Raw genomic sequence first — 23,605 nt, forward strand, 5'->3', positions numbered from 1 at the left:
TTCATTTGATCCTTATGTCATTGTTCTGCCAAGTGGTAGCCTCTGGAGATTTTCCTATAGTTTATGCACATTGACTTGGCATTTCACTACTCTTTTTGTAAAAGCTTACTATGATTTTCTAACTTGGAGATTTTAGTATGCTGTTTCTCCAATTTATACCAAATGTAAAATAAGAATTGTCATGAAATGGATCTATAGAGTTTTGTTTTTTTCTTTTTTCTTTTTACATTTCATTTAGAGAAGTGTTCATTTATCTTTTCGTTTTCCTTCATCATTACTAAATCAGGTTTTTATTCAGAGAGATAGGTAAGTAATTTTAAATGCAGGCCTTTACAAAAGTATGAATATCTTAACTGTATTATAGCTATCAGTGACTTTTATTTGAAAAAAAGAATCTGTATTTGCCCAAAGAGTTCTCAAAATACCCAATTTATAGCTAGTTTCAAGTGAATCTGTAAGAGAATATGAGAACCTTGACGGCAGATGAATGGCCCTTCAACTTTTATCATCATAACCTCTCACTTTGCACATTATTCGAGTTCAGCAAGTGTTGGTTCCACTAAAGTTGGACTGTACCTCTAAACAGCATCTCACATTTTCTTCTGTAGCCAAAATTTTTCAATCAATATGGAGTTCATTACCTTATGTCGTGCGAAAGTGAGGATCACCAAGTACCTACCCATACACCACTCTTGCCCCTGCCAAAGCCAGACCTTTTGGCAAGAATTTATTCCTCCAGCAAACTGGCATTTATAACTTTGAACGCTGTGTAAAATTACCTCTGTTTCCAGTCATCATCCCCAAACTGTCCGCTAAAAAAGAAACAGAACATCATATAAAATAAGAAGCATTGGACAAAGTAAGGAGAGAAACATATTCATGTTGAGCATCTTCAATATACTAACCATCTCATTTCACCCCATTTAACTCAAAAATGTATCTTTAGGCATTATTTTTCTAATTTCCCTGATAAATATGAAGTTGGGGCTTGGAAGTTAAACAGCTTTCTTAGAATCAAAAGTTGTAATCAGATAATTCTGACTGTGTCTTTGTATGTATCATCCAATATCAAGGTTGACAATAGCACAAGTTTGACAGTGTCTGACAAAATGGATGTTCAATAAGTATTCGTTGAATGAAAGTATAAATTAATAATTCTCTCAAGTTTGTACTACTTCTGCATGTACTACCACCAAAGTCCAAAGGATTGTTCTGAATTACAACATCAAAGCTAGTCAGAATCAGCCTACCATTTACTTCTAGGACACAACAATTACGTTATAAAACTAAAATAATGGTAAGATTCAGAGGCAGGTCACCATGTTGGAATAAAAACTGCAATTAAGGATCTGGAGAGAATAAAAGCAGCCACTGAGAAACAAAATCAGGAATATTTTAACTATCCAAGGGTAGGAACACCAGACAGTAGAGTTTGGACTTTAAGAGCAAACACCAAAGCACAACCTCAACAGGTCAAGGCATGAGAGACAAATGTCTAGCAGGGAAGGATATGCCTGAAATCCTCAAAGTCCTGGTCTCACCCCCTCTATTGTTGACTTGATCAATTTTGTGTGCCCAGTCATTTTTCTGTCCAATAGAATTTTATACCCAAATATGAGCTAACCATTTCTAAAGTGCGAGCTTTCTTTAGCATTTAGGGTATGTTGAAGTAATCTGTTTCTGTCAAGCCATTTGCTTTTGGCACTTGACAAATATTGGTTGGATATTTTGGGATGAAAACACAGACATAATGATATTGGATGGGTACCTAAAAATTTTGAAGTGATTTGTATCTAGCTGATTTTATGATTATTCCATGAAGATGATAGTCCTTGATTTCAAATTACTTACAATTTAATGCTGGATTCCAAACTATTTAAGTGGTATACCTCATGTTAAGTGAGATCACCTTCCATGGAATTTTACAAATTCTTCATAAAATTAATTTACTTGAATTCTGCGTTCTGACTTTAACCTATTAATTTTAACTTTAATGATCATACTCAAATGAACATTTATGTGCCTGCTAATGTAGGTTCTAAATTAAATGGAGAAATCTGTCTTCTAAATGTTGCTTATAACTAAAAGGGAAGCAAGAAACTAAAAGAGGAAGAAGAAAGGGAAAGAAACTTGGATTATGGGTTTTTAAAGCGTAAGTTTTTAGACCATTGTTATTTGCATTGTTATATAGTGTATGAAAAAGCTTGAGTCTGTTGCACTTGCTTTGAGTTAGCATTTTGAAGCACTTTACATATGAGCGTTTTCATCTCTCTATTTGCATACATAGAAAAGGTGATGAAAAATGCACATACATCAAATAGCCTTTCACAGTATCTCAGCACATTACAGCTTTACATATAAGTATTTCAATGGTCCAAATACTGCAGAAAAAACTCACGTTCAGTGTTGTTATTGCTATCATTTGTTTATCAGACATAGAAAATATTTCATATACTATAGACAACACGGACTCCTTTTTCAGAATGCTTACTGTCTAATTGAAAAAAACAAATAGGAAATCTGAATACTATTTTGATACTTATAAATGATAGTTAAAATTGAATATAATTAGAACTATAAGAATGTGTGGTTGTATAAGCCTTTAACACTATATTGGAGAACAGGGAAATATTGGGAAGAAATTGAGCACAGCACATTTCCATGAATGAAGAGACCTGGAGTTTTAAACCAAACCCTCTAATTGCTTTTTCTTGTATGATCCTGTGCAAAGCAATTTATCTTTCTAGGTCTCTATTATGGCTTAATAATCCTACTATCTCAGGTGGAGAGAAGATAATTTCACCATGGTAGTACAGAGGTTAACATTAGATCAAATTCATTTTCATTTGGTACATTTTTTTTTATTGATAGCATCACTTGAAGTAAATCTTTATTATTCCTAACTTCTGGTTAGCAAACCCAGTACTTAACACATTAACACATTTCCTGTGAGAAGTTTAAGGACATATATGAGCAAAAGGAGAATAATTCTTTCTTTATGATTGCTTCATTTCTCTCCCACTCCCCTCCACTCCCCTTTTCCCCCCCTGTTTCTTTCCCCTCCTCTCTAACCCATCTCCTCTCTAACTCCTCCTCCTCTTTTTCTTTCCCTGCACCCCCTTTCTGTCTTATTCTCATCTTTATCTCTATCATCTTTGTATCTATCTTCCCCTCTCCTGACAAGCTTTTCCTTTTGCACGACTACATGCTTCAAACACAGCTAAACAAAGCCCTGACTTCATAGGTCTATTCCATCCAAAAGTCACTGAGAGGTTTCTCTGTCATAATTTTAAAAATCTAAGTCAGAGAACCTCTTTGACACAATGCAAACACTTTATTAGATGCTGTATGGTTGGTGTCCACTGCTGGTCTAATAAGCTAGGGAAAAGGGGACGAGGGTGGAGATACTGCAATATAAGGGCAAATGTGCTATAAGTGCTAAATCCTGTGGAGGAAGAGCTTCTTCTTGGGAAACAAAACAAAACAAAGCAATAAACAGATAATGAACCAGACAGATATTTCAAACTGAATTTCCTAGCTATGCAATCTATATTTCATGAAGAATATCAAAGTCAGAGACTGCTGATTAGGTTCATGGTGGATAATACAGTTTATTTGGAATATCTTAGTCACCAGCCAATTGGGCATTAGGCCATAAAGGCCTAACCCAATAGGTCATTACCTTGTTTTTATTCAACTAAGTAATTTTCATCTTTCTTTGATAAATCATTAGAAACACTTTTGCCTCACAATTTAACTTGAGAATAGGTAAAATCCTATTATACTGAATATCTAAAACTTGTTATTTGGATAATTTATCTTATGGAATATATATATATATATATATATATATATATATATATATATATACACACACACACACACACACACACACATACACACACACACATACACACACACACACACACACACACACACACATATATATAATTTGGAACAGGTTGGCTGATAGAAATTCTATATATTTCTAATGGTTTCATTGCTTTTATTCTTCTGTGAATGTTGTTCTTTTAGTTTTGCTGTTTCCTGTGGCAAAACAATGTAAAGACTAAGCATTTATTGAGGGAAATTATGGATATTGTATTTCTTGACTTCTGAATTTTTTGAGATATTGATCAAATCATTGACTATTTAAAATAACTTTTTAGGAAAAATAAAATTACCTTATAATAGTTCATATTTGTTTTTTTAAATTGCTGATTTTAATAAGTAATATTTCCTCAATACATTTGTTGTCAGGAGAACATTTGACTTCTATTTCTCTTTCTGTGATGATGATAGGTATTCCAGTGACCATTTGTCTTAACCATGTGATCTTTATCACATAAGAATTTTCCAGTTGCAAATGTTAGAAAACTCCATTCAAATCAGCTTAAGCAAAAAAGAGAAATTTAATGGTTCACATTACTAAATAAAACAAGCAGTACTAATTTTGGCATGGCTGGATTTAGGGCTTCAGTAGTTCCCCAGGACCTGTGTTTTCTCCATTTGGCTTGGTAAATAAGTCTGGTTCACTTTTATGCTAATTACAATTACCTGAACTGTCAAATATCTGTTTTAAATTCTTACTCAATGGAGAGGCATTCTTCTAAATAGTTTTTGGGCATTGTATAACCAGAGTTCCATCAGAAAAAATAGAACAAGTAAGATTCATAAATATATACAAATTTCTTTTTTTTTTATTTTTTTTTATTTTTTTTTTAATTTTTTTTTCAACTTTTTTTTTATTTATTTTTGGGACAGAGAGAGACAGAGCATGAACGGGGAAGGGGCAGAGAGAGAGGGAGACACAGAATCGGAAGCAGGCTCCAGGCTCCGAGCCATCAGCCCAGAGCCTGACGCGGGGCTCGAACTCACGGACCGCGAGATCGTGACCTGGCTGAAGTCGGACGCTTAACCAACTGCGCCACCCAGGCGCCCCAATATATACAAATTTCTTGAAAGAATCGATTGATATGTGGTTGAGGGAGCTAGGTAATTAGATGAAAATACTTTGGGCAGGCAGTTGGAAAGGGAAGGGTGAAAATCTTGGACAGGAGCTCATGGTCCTGTCCACAAGTGGAATTTCTTCTTCATGGAGACTTTGGCTTTTCTCTTAAACTATTCAACTGAGTAGAAAAAACCCACCTAGCTTATGAAGAATAATCTCCTCTATTAAAGTTAGCTGATTATATGTGTTAATCACATATACAAAGCATCTTCACAGTAACACCTAAGTTAGCATTAAATTGAATCATTTAGAGACTATAACTTGTTAAATTGACATGTAAAGCTGAATATTATCGGCACTGATACTAGATGGAAAAAGACATGGAGGTTGAGCAGCAAATGATAACTTAAGACCTTTGTGAGAAAAATCCTAATAGAAGTGTGATTCAAACAATCTGTTCTCTGAAAAATTAATTGCCTTCCGTGTAACAAGTTGCTAATATTAGGGCAAGATTACCATTACTAAATAGTCCATTGTTTCTAATTCTTTGACATGACACTAAGAAGAGCTTGTTGTAAGACAGTGCTTCTCTCAATTAACAATCAACAGAGCTTCCCTACCAACGTTTCCGGAGTATTCATAAATTGTAATGTACATTTATCTTCAATGATCTTGCTCCCTATTCCCTCTAGAGGCATAAGCTACATGCTTTAGAATACCCTGTTGTATTCCCAGAACATTGAGCACAGTAAATGCTAAATTAATATTTCTGAGGAAGAAAATAATGGATAGGGAAGGAAAGGGAAGGGAGAACTAGATACAAAAATATTTTCCATATTTTTCTGTTACTAATAATGTTGTGATAACTTAGTACATGCGTTGTCTCTTGTTTATGAAGATGTCTCTTTAAGATAAATTTTCAGAATAGAGATTTCTGGATTAAAGGGAAAATTCATATTTAAATTTTTTTAGATACTACCCAAATTTGTACCACAGTGATTATAGGAATTAGAGAGTTCAGCAAGCTCCCCAGGTGATTATTGTGCCCAGTAAAGCTTAAGAATAACTATTTTAGAACATGGATATTTACTTTTTTGAGTATTAACTCTCCTGTCAAAAAAACATGTGGTCATACATATTTGCCGTCTTACCTTCCAATTTCCACAGCCCTACACAATTGGTAGTTGATAGAACACCTGAACGTCATCCTGGTCAAGAAACTCTGGTCTAGAAGCATCTCAAAGTTAAAAAAAATGCTTATGTTTCTAACTCAGGACAGTTGTTTCCCTTCACTAGCTTCATTTGGCCTCTACAGTCTTAACCACACTTAGCCTAAGCTTCTTTGTGCATTTCTGCTTAAAACTAAACCAAGAGGGGTGCCTGGGTGGCTCACTCAGTTAAGTGTCTGACTCTTGGTTTCCACTCAAGTCTTGATCTCATGGTTCATGAGTTCAAGCCCCCACTGGGCTCAGCGCTGCCAGCATGGAGAGCCTGACCCCATGCTCTCTTTCTTCCCCTACGCTGCTCACTCTCTATGTCATTCTCCCTCTCAAAATAAAGTCAAAACAAAACAAACAAAACTAAACCAATAGATTTGGGTAATATTGCTTATGAAGAAGTTGATTCACAGAACTTTTGTCTTCCTTTTTCTGTAAGTATATCTGTCCTTCACAGCTAGGAAAGGGAACAAAGAAATCTTTATCTTTTCACACTGTAATTTTATCTGTGTAACCATATGATTTTGTCATCATTGCAATATTATTGGACAATCTATTCCAACAGCAAACTGAGATATGCACAAGTATAAACAATAAATAATATACAAGAAAAGTGTGAGGTAAATTTCATATTTCTACATCCTGTTTTTCCTCCATTTAGTAAGAATTTAAAATAGAAATTGACAGTTCAGCTAACTGGCAATTAGCATAGCAGTGAACCAGATTTGTTCAGGAGTCCACAACTTCATGGATACTTATCTTAGTCACTTCTGAGACAGTCATCTGTGCTCTTTTTTAGCTCAGAAAAATGCCTCCATAAACCAAAAGGACTTCCTTAAGTGTGGAAATTAGGTTATACATCTCTGCGTATCTCAAAGAGCAACTTTTTGACATCTAATATATTACTGCCAATATTCTACCGTTCCACATGAATCAAGTATATTGAGCATGAGACTTTGAGTATTGACATCCTGCAAACTGACCCCTGAAGGACTCCTAAGATAGCAATGCCCTTGGTCATGAAGGTAATATACCTAGACTGTAAAATCATTCTTTTTATTAAATGGAGTGATCCTTGAGATCTTATAAGACAGGTAGACTTTCTGAGAAAAGTCCAAAGACAAAACATACTTAAGAAATATTTTTATGAAAGTTATACTACAGTGCTATTCTCTACTCATCCTTGTCCCTAGTCAATGAATTAAATATCAAGTCCTATCTACTAAGACCCAAAATATTTCTGAACTTTTTTTCCATTTTCAGCCCCTGTATTAGTGCATAACTACCAAACTAATATCTCTTTATGTAGACTGCTAATACTTTCAAACCATCCTACTCATAGGTGACAATACTCTTAAAATTATATTAATGTTGATTATATTAACTTCCTGTTTTAAGGTAAACAAAGAAGCAAGCTTTTGCTGGAAACTACATGTAGGTTGTCTGACCCCCTTAGAAATACAACCAAGTGTTATAATCTGGTAACTATAGTTTAATACAAAGGAATGTTGAGGAGATGCCAATAAAAATAAAAATTGGCCAGGCACAGGAATACCATATCTTACCATGAACTAGTCACTAATCCCTACAATTCTTGAAAGGGAACTATATGAAAAAGGGACAGTACAATCAAACTAATACAAAGCAATAATTTATCATTAGCTAATGATTTGGGTCCAAAGAAGAGTTCCAATGAGCTGTGCTGGATAATTAGGAACATTAATTTATTTTCCTATGGTAGAATAGCCTTATCCATATTCTCACCCTTGAACCTAATTACAAGTCTGATTTAGATTTTATTATCCAATCTTAGGAAGTCAGCCCAGAGCCTTTGTGTGTGTGTTGGGGGCGGGTAGAGGGAGAAAGTAGGGAAGGGAAGGGAACTGGAAAGACCATGAATGAATGGCAGATACATGAATAAGTCCTGAGCATGCAATACTGAATGAAGCAGATATATCCTCTTGTGTTCTCTTGGAGATTATAGTCTACATAATAAACAGATCTTAAGCATATTGTGTGTGTGTGCGTCTGTAGCTTTCATGCAAGTGAAATAAAGAAGAATGTTATAAAATATACAGAATGATATGAGATTATATCAGAGAGACCTAACATATTGGAAAAGCAGGAAAGATTTTCCACAGGAATTGACAGTTATGTTGAAAATTAAAGCCAAGATTCAGATACCATGGCAGAAATTACTTTTCAGACTGGGGGACTGGATATATGAAGAGCAAGAACGGAGGAAAACACATGGATTGTTTAAGGAATTGGAAAATGGCCAAAGTATTCGAAGTACAAAAGGATACCACTAGATGGCCAAGGTGTTAGAAGTGGGGAAGTATACCAGTAGATAAAGCTGGATAGATAGGCAGAGACTAGATCGTGCTTACCATTGTTGGCATTGTTGGCAATTATCATCTGTTGGAGGGCTTTATAATACATAATCCCCTTTTTATTTTAATAAGATCCCTTTGGTAACTATGAGCAGAGTAGTTTAAAAGGAACAAGAAAAAGAGAGGAGATAGAAGTTCCCAGGCAAAAGATGATGGTGACTTGGTTTAGGAAAGAGAAACAGAGAAGGAAATAAATATATGAATTTGAGATATAGTTTTAAGCTAGAAGTAGCAGGATATGGTGATGAATTAGACGTAAAGGATATAAGGTAGAAGTTATAGAGGGTGAGTGCCTGGTTTCTAGAATGAGTCATTGGGCAGAAAATGACCCTATTTGCCAAAGAGGAGACAAATGAAGGGATAAATTTGGCAAGAAAAAACAATGTAGTACTAGATATATTTAAGATGCCTAAAAGAATTTAAACACAAATATTAAAAATGCAACTGTATTTAGGAGTTATAATCTCAGAAGACAGGTTAGAATGAATGTAAGAAAGTTACTGTATGGGCACATGGGTCGCTGTCAGTTAAGCGCCCGACTTCAGCTCAGGTCATGATCTCGCAATTCATGAGTTCGAGCCCTGCATCAGGCCCTGTACTGACAGCCTGGAGCCTGCTGCGGATTCTGTGGCTCCGTCTCTCTCTGCCTCTTCCCTGCTCACACTCTGTCTCTCTCTCTCTCAAAAATAAATGTTAAGGGGCGCCTGGGTGGCTCGGTCGGTTGAGCGTCCGACTTCGGCTCAGGTCGTGATCTCACGGTCAGTGAGTTCGCGCCCCGCGTCAGGCTCTGTGCTGACCGCTCAGAGCCTGGAGCCTGTTTCGGATTCTGTGTCTCCCTCTCTCTGACCCTTCCCCATTCATGCTCTCTCTCTGTCTCAAAAATAAATAAACGTTTAATAAATAACTAAATAAATAAATGTTAAAAAAATTTTGTTTAAAGCAAGTTAATGTAATATTAATGAAAGTCCTGGAAACTTTAAAGATTTTTCAAGAGAAAATTTAGAGATTCTATGGCTGATCCTGGGAAAGTCCAGTTTTAATATTCCTGGCATGATACAGAAAAAGGAGGTGGAAAACGTAGCTGAGAAAAAGCAGGTAGGAAGAATACCAAAAGAAGGCGAAGAGAAAAAAATAATAATCAAAAGAAAGGAAGTGATTAACTTGGTCTGATGTTACAGAGAGGTTAGTGAAATGAGGACTGAGAAAGGTTTAGCCACATGTAAGTAGTTGCCAATCTGTGTAAGTTAGGAGAAAAAAAAGTGGCATGGTGTAGGGTGGAGTGTTTATCAGTTTGGTATAAAGAGTGATTGAGGGGAAAATAAAGTCAGCTTGTATGAACAAATTCTTTGGAGAATATTGGATGCAAATGAAACATGGAGAGAAAGGGCTAGAAATGGAGGGTGTTTTGAGGTTAAGATTTGTTTCAGGATGGTAAATAGTAGAGCAAGTTCATACGTTAAAAGTGAGACTTGGAAAAGGAGAGGTTGAAAATGTAGAAAGAAGTGGAAATTATTGAAGACAAGTTACAGAGGAGATGGGATGAGTATGGAGTTTTGCTTTGTACTGCTCTAAAAGATGTGAGGGTGCTTCCTTCTGTACTACAAAAGGAGAAGGTGGAGAAGAATTGAAGTAGATGTAGATGGGTTTTAGCTGGGATTGTAAGAAAATAAATGGGGTGCTTTTGATGTGTTCTCACTTTTGTATTCAGTAAGAGGCAAGATCATCACTTGAGGGTGGAGTGGAGTAAATTAGAAAGATGTGGACAGTGGAGAAGAAGAGAGAAATAAAAGTTGAAGGTTGGTTGATAGAGAATGGAGAAGGTCATGGGGACAAGGTCTCAATGGAGTCAAAAAGTTATTGCAATGAGATTACCTTAGCAATACAGATAGTAAACATACAGTCAGATGGAAGAATAAGATGCTCGTGTGTGTGTGGGGGGGGGGCAATCTCTTTTGATACAAGTATAATTTCTGGTGATGACAAATAACATACTGTTTATCATGGAAATTTGTGGTTGAAGTGTACTGGAAATATAAGTGCATATGCAGAGAGGTCAAGAAAACAAGGGAGAAAGCTGTTGGTCCATTGTCCTGCAGATATTGGAGTTACTATCTTCCCCAGTTTCAAGCAGTCAGAAAGAAAGCTAGATGTTGAATCTTAAATAAAAATAATGATCTAAGAAAATCAGAAGGTTGGCAGGTGATTCTTTGAAGATGGGTGCTATTTGTGAGACCCTCAAAAAAGTAGGGGATGTTATAAGAGGAAAATAATAATCCAGAATGAATATTGAGGAGGGCACTGATTTTATATCTACCCCTGAGGTTCTTGTTAGGAGCCCATGTTTTCATTGACTGCTGGGAAAAGATGACCTCAGGAGATGTTACGTTTCAGAAAAGGTAAAAAGTTGGAAAGAACATTAAGAGGATGGTCTTAGAATATTGGGAAATTTATGGTCATGGAGTAGAAGTCTCAGATCAGATAGGTTTCAGTAAGAAGAGAGGAGGTTGTTATTAGTGGAGAGAAAGTTACGCTGTAGTGCACTTTAAGTAGAGACCTGCATAAACAAGGGTAACAATGTTGAAAGATTTTGTCTTAGATAAAGTTGAGTTATAAGGGTTCCAATTACAGTCTGAGAATAAGGGCTATCGGGTAGTCAAATTGTGAAGCCAAGTGTGTCATTATCTTTCAGGCAGTTATATCTGGCAGTTGCAGTTAAGTGGAGTCATGGGTAGGAGGAATGAGAGAATGAACAGAAACCAAGTGGTTCTTTTCTTGGAGAATAGAGGAAGTGATGGATCATAAGCAAGTCAAGTTGGATCAACTTTTCTTTTGCTATTAGGGCCAATACTTCCCCCTCAGGCATTAACAATCCAGAAAAAGATGATTAGGTGTTTTTTCTCCACGGTGTCCCAATCAATGTTAAACAGTGATGAAATACCTATGTGACAAAGATAAAAAGAATAATGAAAAATGTGCAAATCTTGGTGTTTCTCTACTTTTTTTTAAACTGCTCTCTTTTTACAATGGCAAGTTTATTACTTGCTGAATTGAATCCTGACTCTCAGAGTATGGAAAATGCAGAACAGAAGAAAAGCCTAAAACCCTAAGATTTATTACTTTTTTATTATTAGGTTAAAATAATAAAAAAGATGAGTTCAAGGAAGTATTGGGGTGAGGTACAGTTTGAGGTAGGCTGTATTTGAGTTTGTAAGTGAGTTTAGCCAGCTGAAATTAGGGAAGGACATTTGAAAATCTATGACTTGAATAATATATTCAGTTAAAAAAAAATGAAAGGTGACTTTTTTTAAAGGTGCTCTTTGCTAGTATCCTTCTTTGTCTTTTTATTGGAGATTGCAAGATTTATGCAGGATTGATACAATTTTTTAATGTGATCCAGTGCCAAGATGGGAGTTATTTGAGGATTACATGTGACAATTATAAAATGATTGCTTTCTTTATTTGTAATTAACATACAATGTTATATTAGTTTCAGGTGTGCAACATAGTGATTCAACAATTCTATACATTATGGAATATTCACCACAATAGGTATAGTCTCCATCTATTACCATACCCAGCATATTATTGATCATATTTCCTGTGTTACACTTTTTATCTTAGTGACTTATTTATTTTCTAGGTGGAAGTTTATACCTCTTAATCCCTTTGATTTATTTCACTCATCCCCATTCTCCTCCCCTCCTACAACCATCAATTTGTTCTCTGTATAGGAGAGTTTGTTTTTGTTTTAGATTCCATTTATAAGTGGAATCGCATGGTATTTGTCTTTCTCTGACTTACTACACCTATCGTAATACCCTCTAGGTCCATCCTTGTTGTTAGAAGTGGGAAACTCCCATCATTTTAAGGCTGAGTAATGTTCCACCATGTGTGTGTGTATGTGTCTATGTATACCACCTCTTTATTGATTCATCTATTGATGGACACTGGGGCTGTTTTCGTATCTTTACTATTGTAAATAGTGCGGCAATAAATGTAGGGGTGCACATATCTTCTCAAATACCCAATAGTGGAATTACTGGATCATATGGCATTTTTATTTTTAAGTTTCTCAGGAATTTCCGTACTGTTTTCTATCATGGTTACACCAGTTGACATTCCCACCAACAGTACACAAGTGTTCCCTTTTTTCCACATTCTCTCCAACACTTGTTATTTCTTGTCTTTTTAATTTTATCCATTCAAATTGGTGTGACGTGGTATCTCATTGTAGTTATAATTTGCATTTCCTTGACGATTGATGATGTTAAGCGTCTTTTCATGTGTCTGTTGGCTATCTATATGTCTTCTTTGGAAAAATATCTATTGAGGTTCTCTGTCCACTTTTTGTTTTATCAGACTATTTCTTTTTGGTGTTGAGTGTATAAGTTCTTTATATATTTTGGATATTAACCCCTTATCAGATATATCACTTGCCAATATCTTCTCCCATTGATTATTTTATTTAGAGTTAACATTTCAATGTAAAATGCCTTCTAAAGTGGTAGATTTTTATTTGTTCAGTTACTTCAGAACAAGAATTATCTGAATCTTAAAAAAGAATATTAAACAATGTAGTTTCTCATGGCACTTTAGCTTCCATGTAAAGAAACCCACCGAAGCTAGCTCAAATGTATAGAGATTTTCCGAGATGATATGGAAAATCTTAGGTGTTTACACAAGTAACAGCAAGAAGTAAATATAGGCTTTATGGGGTCTGGCAAATTCCTCACTCAAGAATTACATGGGTCCTTTCATCCCAGTTCCGTGTCTCATCTCTTGCCCACTTCTGTGTACATGTTCCAGTATTCCTCCTCTCGTACTGCCCCCATCCCTGTCACCACCTGTTCCTCTTACCCATGTTAGCACAGCTTCCAACTAAATTTTGATTTAGAATATGGAGAGAAAGGATTTTGGTGATTCAGCTCAGCCTATGATTTGTTTTCATTTATATCACATTTTCCTCATTGGTCTAATTATCTGTAAACAGGAAAGAGAAGGATGCTATTGTCACATAAGGCTGTCTCTCTCAGGAACACTAACTGGGTGGAACGGGTTTAGGTGAATAAGAGTGTTGAATGGGCCAGCCACATTGACTGACATGTCTAATACATGTACACTTCTGGGAGAATCATTAGTGGGAATGTTTCCAGAATACAGAGTAGCCAGCTCAGAGCAGGAGTCTATATGTCAAGTTTAATTTCTGTGTGTTTATGTATGAACTAAAAACCAAGTTTGAGAGAGATTTTTCAAACAATGAAAGGAAAAACCTCAACAAGTAAAAATCAATAAATAACTGTCTTGAACAGTCTTGGCTAGGCAGAGAAAATAGTTTGTTTATCATCCACATCCCTTAAGTAGCAGAAGCTAATAGAATTTGAATTTAAACCTCTTACTCCAAAGACTCATTACTCTTTCAGATTTACGATTGTATTTTAGAATTGCAATGCTAAATATTTAATATTCCTACTTTGGTTCTGAATGTACTTTAATTACTCTATATAATGTGGAAAATTGCTTTCTTGTTCAATATTTGTATACACAATAGAAGGAAAAAGCTGTATTACTATTGATGCTATTTGAATAACAATTATTTTAAAAACAAGGCTGAAAAATGAAGTTCCTAATGTAATCCTTGCCAAAGAAAATAAATATTTTTTTTCTAAAATGTAAAGAAATGCAGTTACCTACTTTAACACATGATTAACAAATGTGGATGGTTTGCTAGGCCCTAATCATAACAATGATTTTTTTTTTTTTGATCTGGTAATATATGGCCCACTAGTTTTATGTCTTACTCCCCTCACCCTTACTCCCTAACCCAAATGTCGCCATGAAAACTTATTTTTAAGCAGTTGAAATGAATAGTAGGTAATTTCATTGTGAGAACTCTGAAAATTTCTAAATTCTATCATTATGCTATAACCAAATGTTAGGGGTAAGAATGTGACATAAAACGAAGGCTGACCATGCAGTTGAAAGATGTGGATAGGACTCTAATGTGTTTAAATTCCCCTTTGTCCGTTTGGACAAAGTATAAAACTACAGAAGCATCATTTAGCATGTATATCACTGGCAAAAGTAAGACTTATTTTTATCAGCTAAAGAAAATAAAATACATGTTTTAAGATGCCAGGACTTGTAACAATTGCTTTACTTTAAAGTGTAGGGATGATTGGAGCCATAACTCTATAAGCACAGTACTCTATCACTGTCTGTGAGGGCTCCCTTTGCGACTTTTGATTTATGTCAGGCAAGTTTACCAACAATGCTCAAAGTTTCTTACTATCTCCAATGGTATAAAACTTATATATCTATAGTAAAACAGGACTACTCATATAATCAACAAAGATGTTAGGTAAAATCAGTTTCCCATATCTGATGAGATAAGGAAGCCAAAATGAAAAAGTCTTTATTTACTACAGATGCTGAATCATAGGAATAATGACCTGGATGAATAATTGAAAATAGGAAATAAATATATTCTTTATGAACTAATCATGAAACATGGCATAGAAATACAGACAGTAGTAGGAGTATTGTTTTATTTTAATTTAAATATTTTTTTAGTGGGGATCAAATAGACTCATTCAAAAAATAAGTGAAGAACAAGAGAATAGCAATCTCAATTGCTATTGAGAATGTTAGACAATAAAAAGCAATTGATGTCACATAAATGAACAGAGAGAGAAGAAATGTCAATATTGTAATCCTGAGGGAATTGAGCATAGGACAGATTTTAGAATGGTCCCTAGTATCCACCATGAGTTCAACAGACATAGTACTCTACTGGGGGCTTTGCTGTAGTTCAAGCAGCATAAGATACTTGGTTCCTGGTAGGAGAAGACATCGAAAGGGGAACTGAGAGCCCTGGAAGTTAAAGAGAGTTATGTGTTCAGAAAATACTGAATAAAATGGAATTAAGAGATTCCAAACTACCATCTGTGTTCCTTTCTATGGAGTTTCTGGGGTAGAGTATAGATTTACCCATAGTCTCTAAACCCAGGGGCAGTAAGAAGAAAGTATAAAAGTATTGCATTTCAGTTCAAATGGCATGACATGAAATAGTTACGAGAAAAATCATGCAAACTTAGCATAAAGATTTCTTTAAAACAACTCGTTTACCCTTCAGAAATGGTAACATTGTGAAAAACAAAGGAAGGTTGAAAAACTGTTCAGAATTAAGAGTCTAGAGATAAAAGATGGTTCAATGCAACAAATGATGGTGGGTTAGATCCTCATCAGAAGAAAAGGAAAGTTTACTATATAGAATATTGTTAGTCAACAGGCAAAATTTGAATAAGAACTATATATTTTATCAGTGCTAAAAGTATTTATTTTGATGGGTGTACTATGGTTATGCATGAGAATGTCCTTGTGCTTAGGAGGTACAGGCTAAAGTATTTAGGTGTAATGGGTCACAGTGTTTGCAATGTACTGTCAGAAGGTACTAGACAGTATTAGAAATGGCCAGAGGGACGAAAGGCGAACTGATGAATCTAAGTGAAGGATATAGGTCTTCATGCTACTATTCCTATATTTTTTCTTTAAGGTTCAAATTATTTTACAATAATGAGTTAAAAAATAAAGGCATGACAAACATTCATGTTAAGGCTCTGATAGTGAATAATCATGTGGACTTTGAACTTGTTTCCTCTGTAATATAATCTGCCCCTTCTATCTCACAGGTAATCAGTGAGATCATGGAGTTCAAAAAGCACTATTTACTTTTTCTAAGATTTGGACAGATATTTTCATCGGAAAGAAAAGAGTGATTTTTCAACCTAGCTACATTTATATAACAAATGAAATTTAGATAGATTTTAGATACAAACTTTAGCTTTTGTTTATCAATTATAATACAACTATGCCTCAATTAAAGAATGCCCTGAGAATGAAGCTTTTCTCTGTAACAGTAGTAGATTTAAATTTTTTTTAACATTTTTTATTTATTCTTGAGAGAGAGGGAGACAGAGTGTGAGCTGGGGAGAGGCGGAGGGAGAGGGAGACACAGAATCTGAAGCAGGCTACAGGCTCTGAGCTGTCAGCACAGAGCCCAATGCAGGGCTGGAACCCAGGAACTGTGAGATCCTTACCTGAAACGAAGTTGGCTGCTTTACCGACTGAGCCACCCAGGTGCCTCAACAGTACATTTTAAACTAAAGTTAAACATTACTAAAACAAGCAAACAAACAAAAATATATAATCCTGTGACTATGGGTATTTACTGCTTGCAGTTTTGTGATGTTAGTGCTATTATCCTTCACTTATAAGTAAACAGAGCTCATCATAGTCAATATTCTGAAGTCTGAGAAGGTTCAATTTAGTGTAAGCATCTTTCATGTCTCCATTGGGTACTATTTTTGTTTTGTTTTGTTTTTGTTTTTGCTTTTCTCTGTGTTGGGGATATAAGGCAAATTCTTTACTGTTTCTTTTGTACATAACATACATCCTCCTGTTCTTTTGATTTTACTCCTCATTAAAACAGTAAAATTTTGATAATCATATTTTTTATATTTTCCCCCCCATATTTTGGCTGAAACTTAGTTACCTCAACCACTTTTATTATGACCTGGAATAAGTATGAGACTCAGTTGCATCATTCCTGCCACAGTTGGTCAGTATCACTGAAAATCTTCTTGGAAAAATAAATTACATTTTACTGACCCATCATCAGCTGATTCACTCTTTCTCCATAACTAAACCTCTCAAGGAGAAGAATCAAAAAATTACTAATATTTTAACAAATACCAAATTCACTGACATTTTCTTAACCCTTATTATTATTATTTTTTTCATTTTGTGATTGGCCCAGCCAGCCACTGCAATCCTTTAACCTAGAACTTTTCTCCTTTAGACTTCTATGAAAGTCTGTGTGATCTTTTTTACCATAGCTTCTGATATTTATTTTTTTATTTTTATTTTTATTTTTTTCTCTGATGGCATACTTCCACAATTCTGGTCTTGGCATACTTCTTTCCCTTTGGGATCACATGTAATTTAAGCCAACACGAGATAACTTCCAAGAAGTGTCTAACTCTGGACTCATTTTTTCTCTTCAACACTGTGTGGTTGGTACAATCATCTGCTTTATATTACTATCTATGCATGGTCTATACATATCATATCATCCATAGTATGCCAGAGCCTCCAGCTCTCTGTGCCTGAAGCTAATCTACTCATACGCAAGCATCTCTTCTCCATAAAATGGACCCATCATAAAAGGAAAGTAGAAAAGGAGAGTCATTTTTGTATGAGATGAAAAAGAGAGCTTGATATAACAGGAATAGTGGGCAGTGTTCTACAGTAAGAAATAGGAAAGCTAGGTACTCCTTATAGTAGTTTAACTTGGTATAGCTGTGAACAAATTGACTTAAAGAGAAGAAAGATAAGATGAAAGAAGCAGGAAAAGAGAGAGAGAGCGGTTAAGAGCATAGGAGTAGAAGTTTGAGCATTACGTATGATAATAAAACACAGGACCTTATGCCCTTTTATTTATTCTTTACTAGAATAGAAAAGTTCTTCATCTGAATAGAATGTCTCTTGAAAAATAATTTTTAACTTAGTGTCATAAATCAATTTTTAAGAACATTTGGGGAAATATATACTAATAATAAAATCTGGCTTACACTATTACAGAAGAGTGTGCATTAATGTTTAAAAATTAGTCAAAACCTCCTCAGGAGAAAGAGCTAAATTAAAGTTTAAATAATAGTTTTTAGCTTGAAATATACCTCATACTGTTAGATGAAGCAAGGATGTTGAGAAAAGTAACTAAACACTAATTCACCATGTTGGTAAAATCAAATATTCTATATTCTAGGTAATCTTAATATTGCTCAGTCACTGTAAATCAGATTATTCTTGAGATTGTATTTAAGTCAAGGCAAGATTGTCTTCTATTTACAAATGTAATTTAGTCTCCTGAGTAGGTAATCTTGTTAAAATATTGTCAGGTTAACTGAAATTGATTTGTGTTTACTAAACATAGTGAATACTAATCAAATATTAGACACTGAAGTGTTGGAGGTATTTAAACCTTTGACAGACACTGTTAGTGCTTCATGGAAGGATTATTATTATTTTTCTTTTCGTTTTTTTTTTGTTTTTGTTTTTTTTTTGTTTTTTCTTGGAGGTCAACACTGCTCTTTAGGCTCTTCTTTAAAATAAAGAGAAAATGAGAAATAGCCTGCATTTGCTTTATGAAATTTTGTGATTTGGGAATATTTGGGAGAATTTGGGATTGGTTTTTTGGAAGGGTGGTTATTTGTGTTTTATTTCCAGTGCTACAAACACCACATTTGCTTTTCCATCTGCTTAATTCCATTCCAGGTTTGCTATTCTCTACCACTCATAGCATCATTGAGCTCCACATAATAGCTTTTATAGGAAACAGACATTACTAGGCAATTTGAAAAGCAGGTTGAAGATAAAGCCTGATAGCTCACGTGCCCTGGCCTGGTGACTTGGCTCACTTCTGAAGCTTCTAGCAAATGGGCTGCATGCATTCCTGTGGTGTCTGTGTATCGGCTCTATGAGGCTTAAAGAAACATTTCCCCTAATACAAAAATAAACCCACCATAATCATTCATTTTGGGGAAATTTTACAGTTGTTAGTTAACCTGCTCCCTTATGCCCTGCAATATTCATTAGCAGATTTCTCTGTTTATGAGTGATATTATATGGAAATGGTTATGGGAAGCTAACAGATGTAACTACTGAAATAAATTAGAAGGAAAAGTTCTGTTTTTTACAGATGGTTCTATTGAATATGCTTCACCACCCCCCCCCCCCACACACACACACTTTAACATTTAGTTTTCTTTCAACAGAAAACTTTTCTTTACTGACTACGGGAATGTGGCCAAAGTGGAGCGATGTGACATGGATGGGCTGAACAGAACAAGGATAATTGATTCAAAGACAGAACAGCCAGCTGCACTGGCACTAGACTTAGTCAACAAATTGGTTTACTGGGTAGATCTTTACTTGGACTATGTGGAAGTCGTGGACTATCAAGGAAAAAACAGACATACTATCATTCAAGGCAGACAAGTAAGTACAATTCTGTTAGAAAATGTAGCTAAGTTAATGAAAAGAATGGTATCATACTAGGAAGAAGACCCAAAAGTTGAATTTCAATGTTGGAAATTTCTTACAAAGTCAAGGTGCAAAGGGCCGTAAAAATTATGATGTATTTCCTATATGGGAAAATGTTCTTTTCACAGTACGTTCCATAATGTCAGAGATGCCTCCACCTCCCTCCTTTGCTCTATTAAAAGCAATTCACACCAAAACAAAAAACAACAAAAATAGAACAAAAACAACAAACAAAAATAAAAGTACCATACTAGTAAGAAAGGTGTTGGAATAGGACAGATGTTTTGATGTATTAAAATTAAAACTTGCTAAAAGCTAATTTAAGTAGTTTATTCATAAAGAGCTAGACTATCTTCTATCTCGTGTGGCCCTGGAGATACTTTGCTTACAAAAGCAAATGCCTGCTCACAAAAGTATTTTTATTAATTTAATAGGCTGGACTAAATTTTGCCTTCTGATATATTCACGTACTTCCTAGAATGAGAATTCCATGAATGTCATTGAGGTCAACCAGTTTCCCATCTGTATAGGTTTTCCCTTGTTGAATTAAAAGTTTTGCAGATAACACTCAGTAAACACCTAAAGGACATCTTTCAGTAGAAATAAGCCTTATTCACTAGTGTACTTCCTCAAATTCAATTTTACCTCAGTGATTGCACTAATTTCATGCAAGATTCTTATTGTGGGAAGCTGAAATACATGAATCTCTTTTCTTCCTTTTGTAATCTGAGAACAAATATTCTATAATTATCCCTTAAGGGTACTTTTCCTTTCTAATCAGTTTTTTGACAATGAGATTCTTTTTCCTTCCTTGACAGACAAGCAAATGCACTAATCAGGGTAATAAAAATGTTCAATATTAGAGATGAGGCCAGTTGTTTCTCTCTTAATTTCACATGTCCTAAAAACCTTGATTTTTTTTTTTTTTTGAAAGCCCTGGTAATGACTTTCAGAGGATCTAATTACTAAAATGATTATGATGGGGCCTTCTTTTCACCTATATGTCATGAGGATATTAAACCTTGAAACAAGGATAAGAAATTCAAATGATTCTCCTCATGACTACTTTTATAAAGTTTTTTAATATCTGAAGCTTTTAATTGTTCATTTTTTTCCATTTCTATTTCCTATGTTTTTTTTCTATTCCCTAAACATATATTTCTCTGCCATTAAGTAATCCAACATAGATAAATTTTTCAAAATATTCAGGCTATAGGCAAAATGGTCTATCCACCACTGTAAGCTCCTCCCACATCTGTCAGAGGTAGCAGAGCAAGAAACAGTGCGCTTACTTTATGGGAAACAGGCTCTTCTGAAGGAAGACACGGGGTCAGGGAGTAATTCGATTAGATCTTTACCATGTGAACATGTTCTCTACTCTGCCCAACGGCCCCCTCTATGATTACGCTTTCTTTCCTGAATGTTGAAGAGCACTGTAAATATGCCATAAATCACACACTCCTAGATGAAATGCTCTAAACTTCAGGCAAAACATGCATGATATTAATGGTGTTGGGATAATACAGTACACTTGGAATTTTTATAGGAAAAAGTATTGCTCAAGTCAAAATTGGACCATAGACTTATCTAGTGAGTATGATGTCAGCTTACGTGGAAATGATATTAGTAAATAGACACATGACACCCCCACCCCTTTTCTCTGGTGTGTGCACACGTGCACACACACATTAGGGAATAACCCTTAATTAGAACAACATTATTATTTGGGCTTTAACATGGAATGATTCTCCTTGTTAATTCCTGTCTTTGATTTCTAGACTGGACATGAAGAAATGAGATATGATCACCACCACCCCAAAAACAAAAAAAACATGCAAGAGCCAGTCTTCTTTTAATTACAGTTCATATGAGAGGACAAGAGATAGTAATAATGAGTCACATAGGTTGGAGAGATAATAAATCAAATGCTTTTGCTTAAAGTACAAAATTTATAAAATTTCCTGCTTAAAATAAAAAACTTGGGGGCACCTGGGTGACTCAGTGGGTTGAGCATCTGACTTCGGCTCAGGTCATGATCTCACAGTTTATGGGTTCAAGCCCCGAACCGGGATGTGTGCTGACAGCTCAGAGCCTGGAGCCTGCTTCAGATTCTGCATCTCCCTCTCTCTCTGCCCCTCCCGCATTTGTGCAATGTCTCTCTCGCTCTCAAAAATAAACATTTAAAAATTATTTAAAAAACAATTTAAAAATTATAATTTTGTTCCTTAAAATATCTTACAAACCATACATAGTTTTTTTTCAAATTCTCTTAACTACATTTTGTGCTAAAACTGCACTAAAAGTGCACTATAATGCCAGAGAATTGTGACAGATTTTTTTCAACAAAATCTCTAGAACAAATCAAATGATAGCCTCACCCTACCCCGAGGCAGAACCATTGTAAATCAAATATAATACAAGGAATACTCAAATGCATTGTGCACAGCTTGTAGGCATTTGTATGGGAAAATCAGTAAACCCATTCTCTCTCTGCTTTACTAGCAGCTTTCCGTGAATGCAACTTGTCCCTACCTGCACTCAGTCCCCAGGACCTCTGCTAAGGAGAGTTTGCTGTTAAAGTGTCATGGATAGCAAAGCAAACAGCTCCATTTCTGTTACAAATATGCTTTACCAAAAAAAAGTGATTTCTGAGTAGAATTTTTTTTTTACATTTATTTAAATATGTTGTTTCATTATTTATTGTTTTCCATGCTGGGGCAATTATTCATCTAAATGTAACATGTGATTTAAACATTTTTAATTAAAAAATGGCACCTGGGTGGCTCAGGCTGATGAGGCTCTGACTTCACCTGAGGTCATGATCTCAAGGTCCCATGATTTTGAGCCCTATGTCAGGCTCTGTACCAAAAGCTCAGAGCCTGGAGCCTGCTTCAGATCCTGTGTCTCCCTGTCTATGCCCCTCCCTCAATTGCACTCTGTCTCTCTCTCTCTTTCTCTCTCTCAAAAATAAAATAAAAACATAAATAAGATGAATTTTAAAAATGGGATTTTGAACTTATAAAATAAATTTTCAAAGGTGTTTTCTCATCAGTCCATACAGCCAGAGCTACACTGTTTTAAATTCCATATTTCCCAACTGTATGAACAAACAACCCCTAAAAACATCTGAAATTTTATATAACAGTGTCTTAAGCACATTATTGAATACGCTTGGAAGTTTGGTTCTCACTAGCCTTTGAAAAGTAGCTACTAAACATGTTTTCTTAATGAATCATGTATAAAATTCTTCATACATTCGGAACTGCTTTATCTACTATTGCATAATGTTTTCTATTCAGAGGAAAAAATTTAAATTAGTGAAGTGTTGAATTCTTGAAGAGAAAATAAATGATAAGATGTGTGTGACTCTTCTATGGGGAGTTTCCACAGTAGTAAATAGCAATGTTTTTCTTTCAAGTTAAAAGCAGCATAATTAAAAATCATAGTTATTTTTGTTCCTCCATATAGGTCAGACATCTTTATGGAATAACTGTGTTTGAGGACTATTTGTATGCAACCAATTCTGATAACTTCAGTATCATAAGGATAAACCGATTTAATGGCACTGATATTCAATCGTTAATTAAAACGGAAAATGCTCGAGGAATCCGAATTTATCAAAAAAGAACTCAACCAACAGGTAAGACTCAAGGCTTCTTCATTGCCTTTATAATGGTGGGTTGAATGAGGAAATGGTCCTTGTGCTCTGTGTGGAGTTAAAGTGGGTGAGTCATAAATTCTGTTTGATAGCAAAAGTGTACATGTCTGCTTGATAAAATGGAAGAGCGCTCCCTGCACAAGTCTAAATGACAAATTGTTCAGTTCCTAGTGAATTGTTTCTACAACCATAGAATTGAAATGATGGCTAGATTTAGATTCAGGAAAGAGCTTTCAATCATCATGTGTGTAGACATGGAACCCAGATACTAAGATGCTAAGGATGT

At 35.1% G+C, this 23,605-nt stretch overlaps 1 protein-coding gene across 3 annotated transcripts in view; it reads left to right on the forward strand.

Annotated features, from left to right (window-relative positions):
- LRP1B (LDL receptor related protein 1B) overlaps positions 1 to 23,605 on the forward strand; it is a 1,899,539-nt gene that overhangs the window by 1,072,479 nt on the left and 803,455 nt on the right. For all 3 annotated transcript variants that reach the window (XM_078451331.2, XM_078451332.2, XM_078451333.2), the window contains exons 8-9: positions 19,394 to 19,616; positions 23,130 to 23,301. In XM_078451331.2, coding sequence (XP_078307457.2) covers positions 19,394 to 19,616; positions 23,130 to 23,301 — 395 coding nt within the window. The remainder of the gene's footprint in view (positions 1 to 19,393; positions 19,617 to 23,129; positions 23,302 to 23,605) is intronic.

Source organism: Panthera onca, chromosome C1 (assembly GCF_046562875.1).
Source record: "Panthera onca isolate mPanOnc1 chromosome C1, mPanOnc1 haplotype 2, whole genome shotgun sequence".
Classification (NCBI taxonomy): Eukaryota; Metazoa; Chordata; class Mammalia; order Carnivora; family Felidae; genus Panthera; species Panthera onca.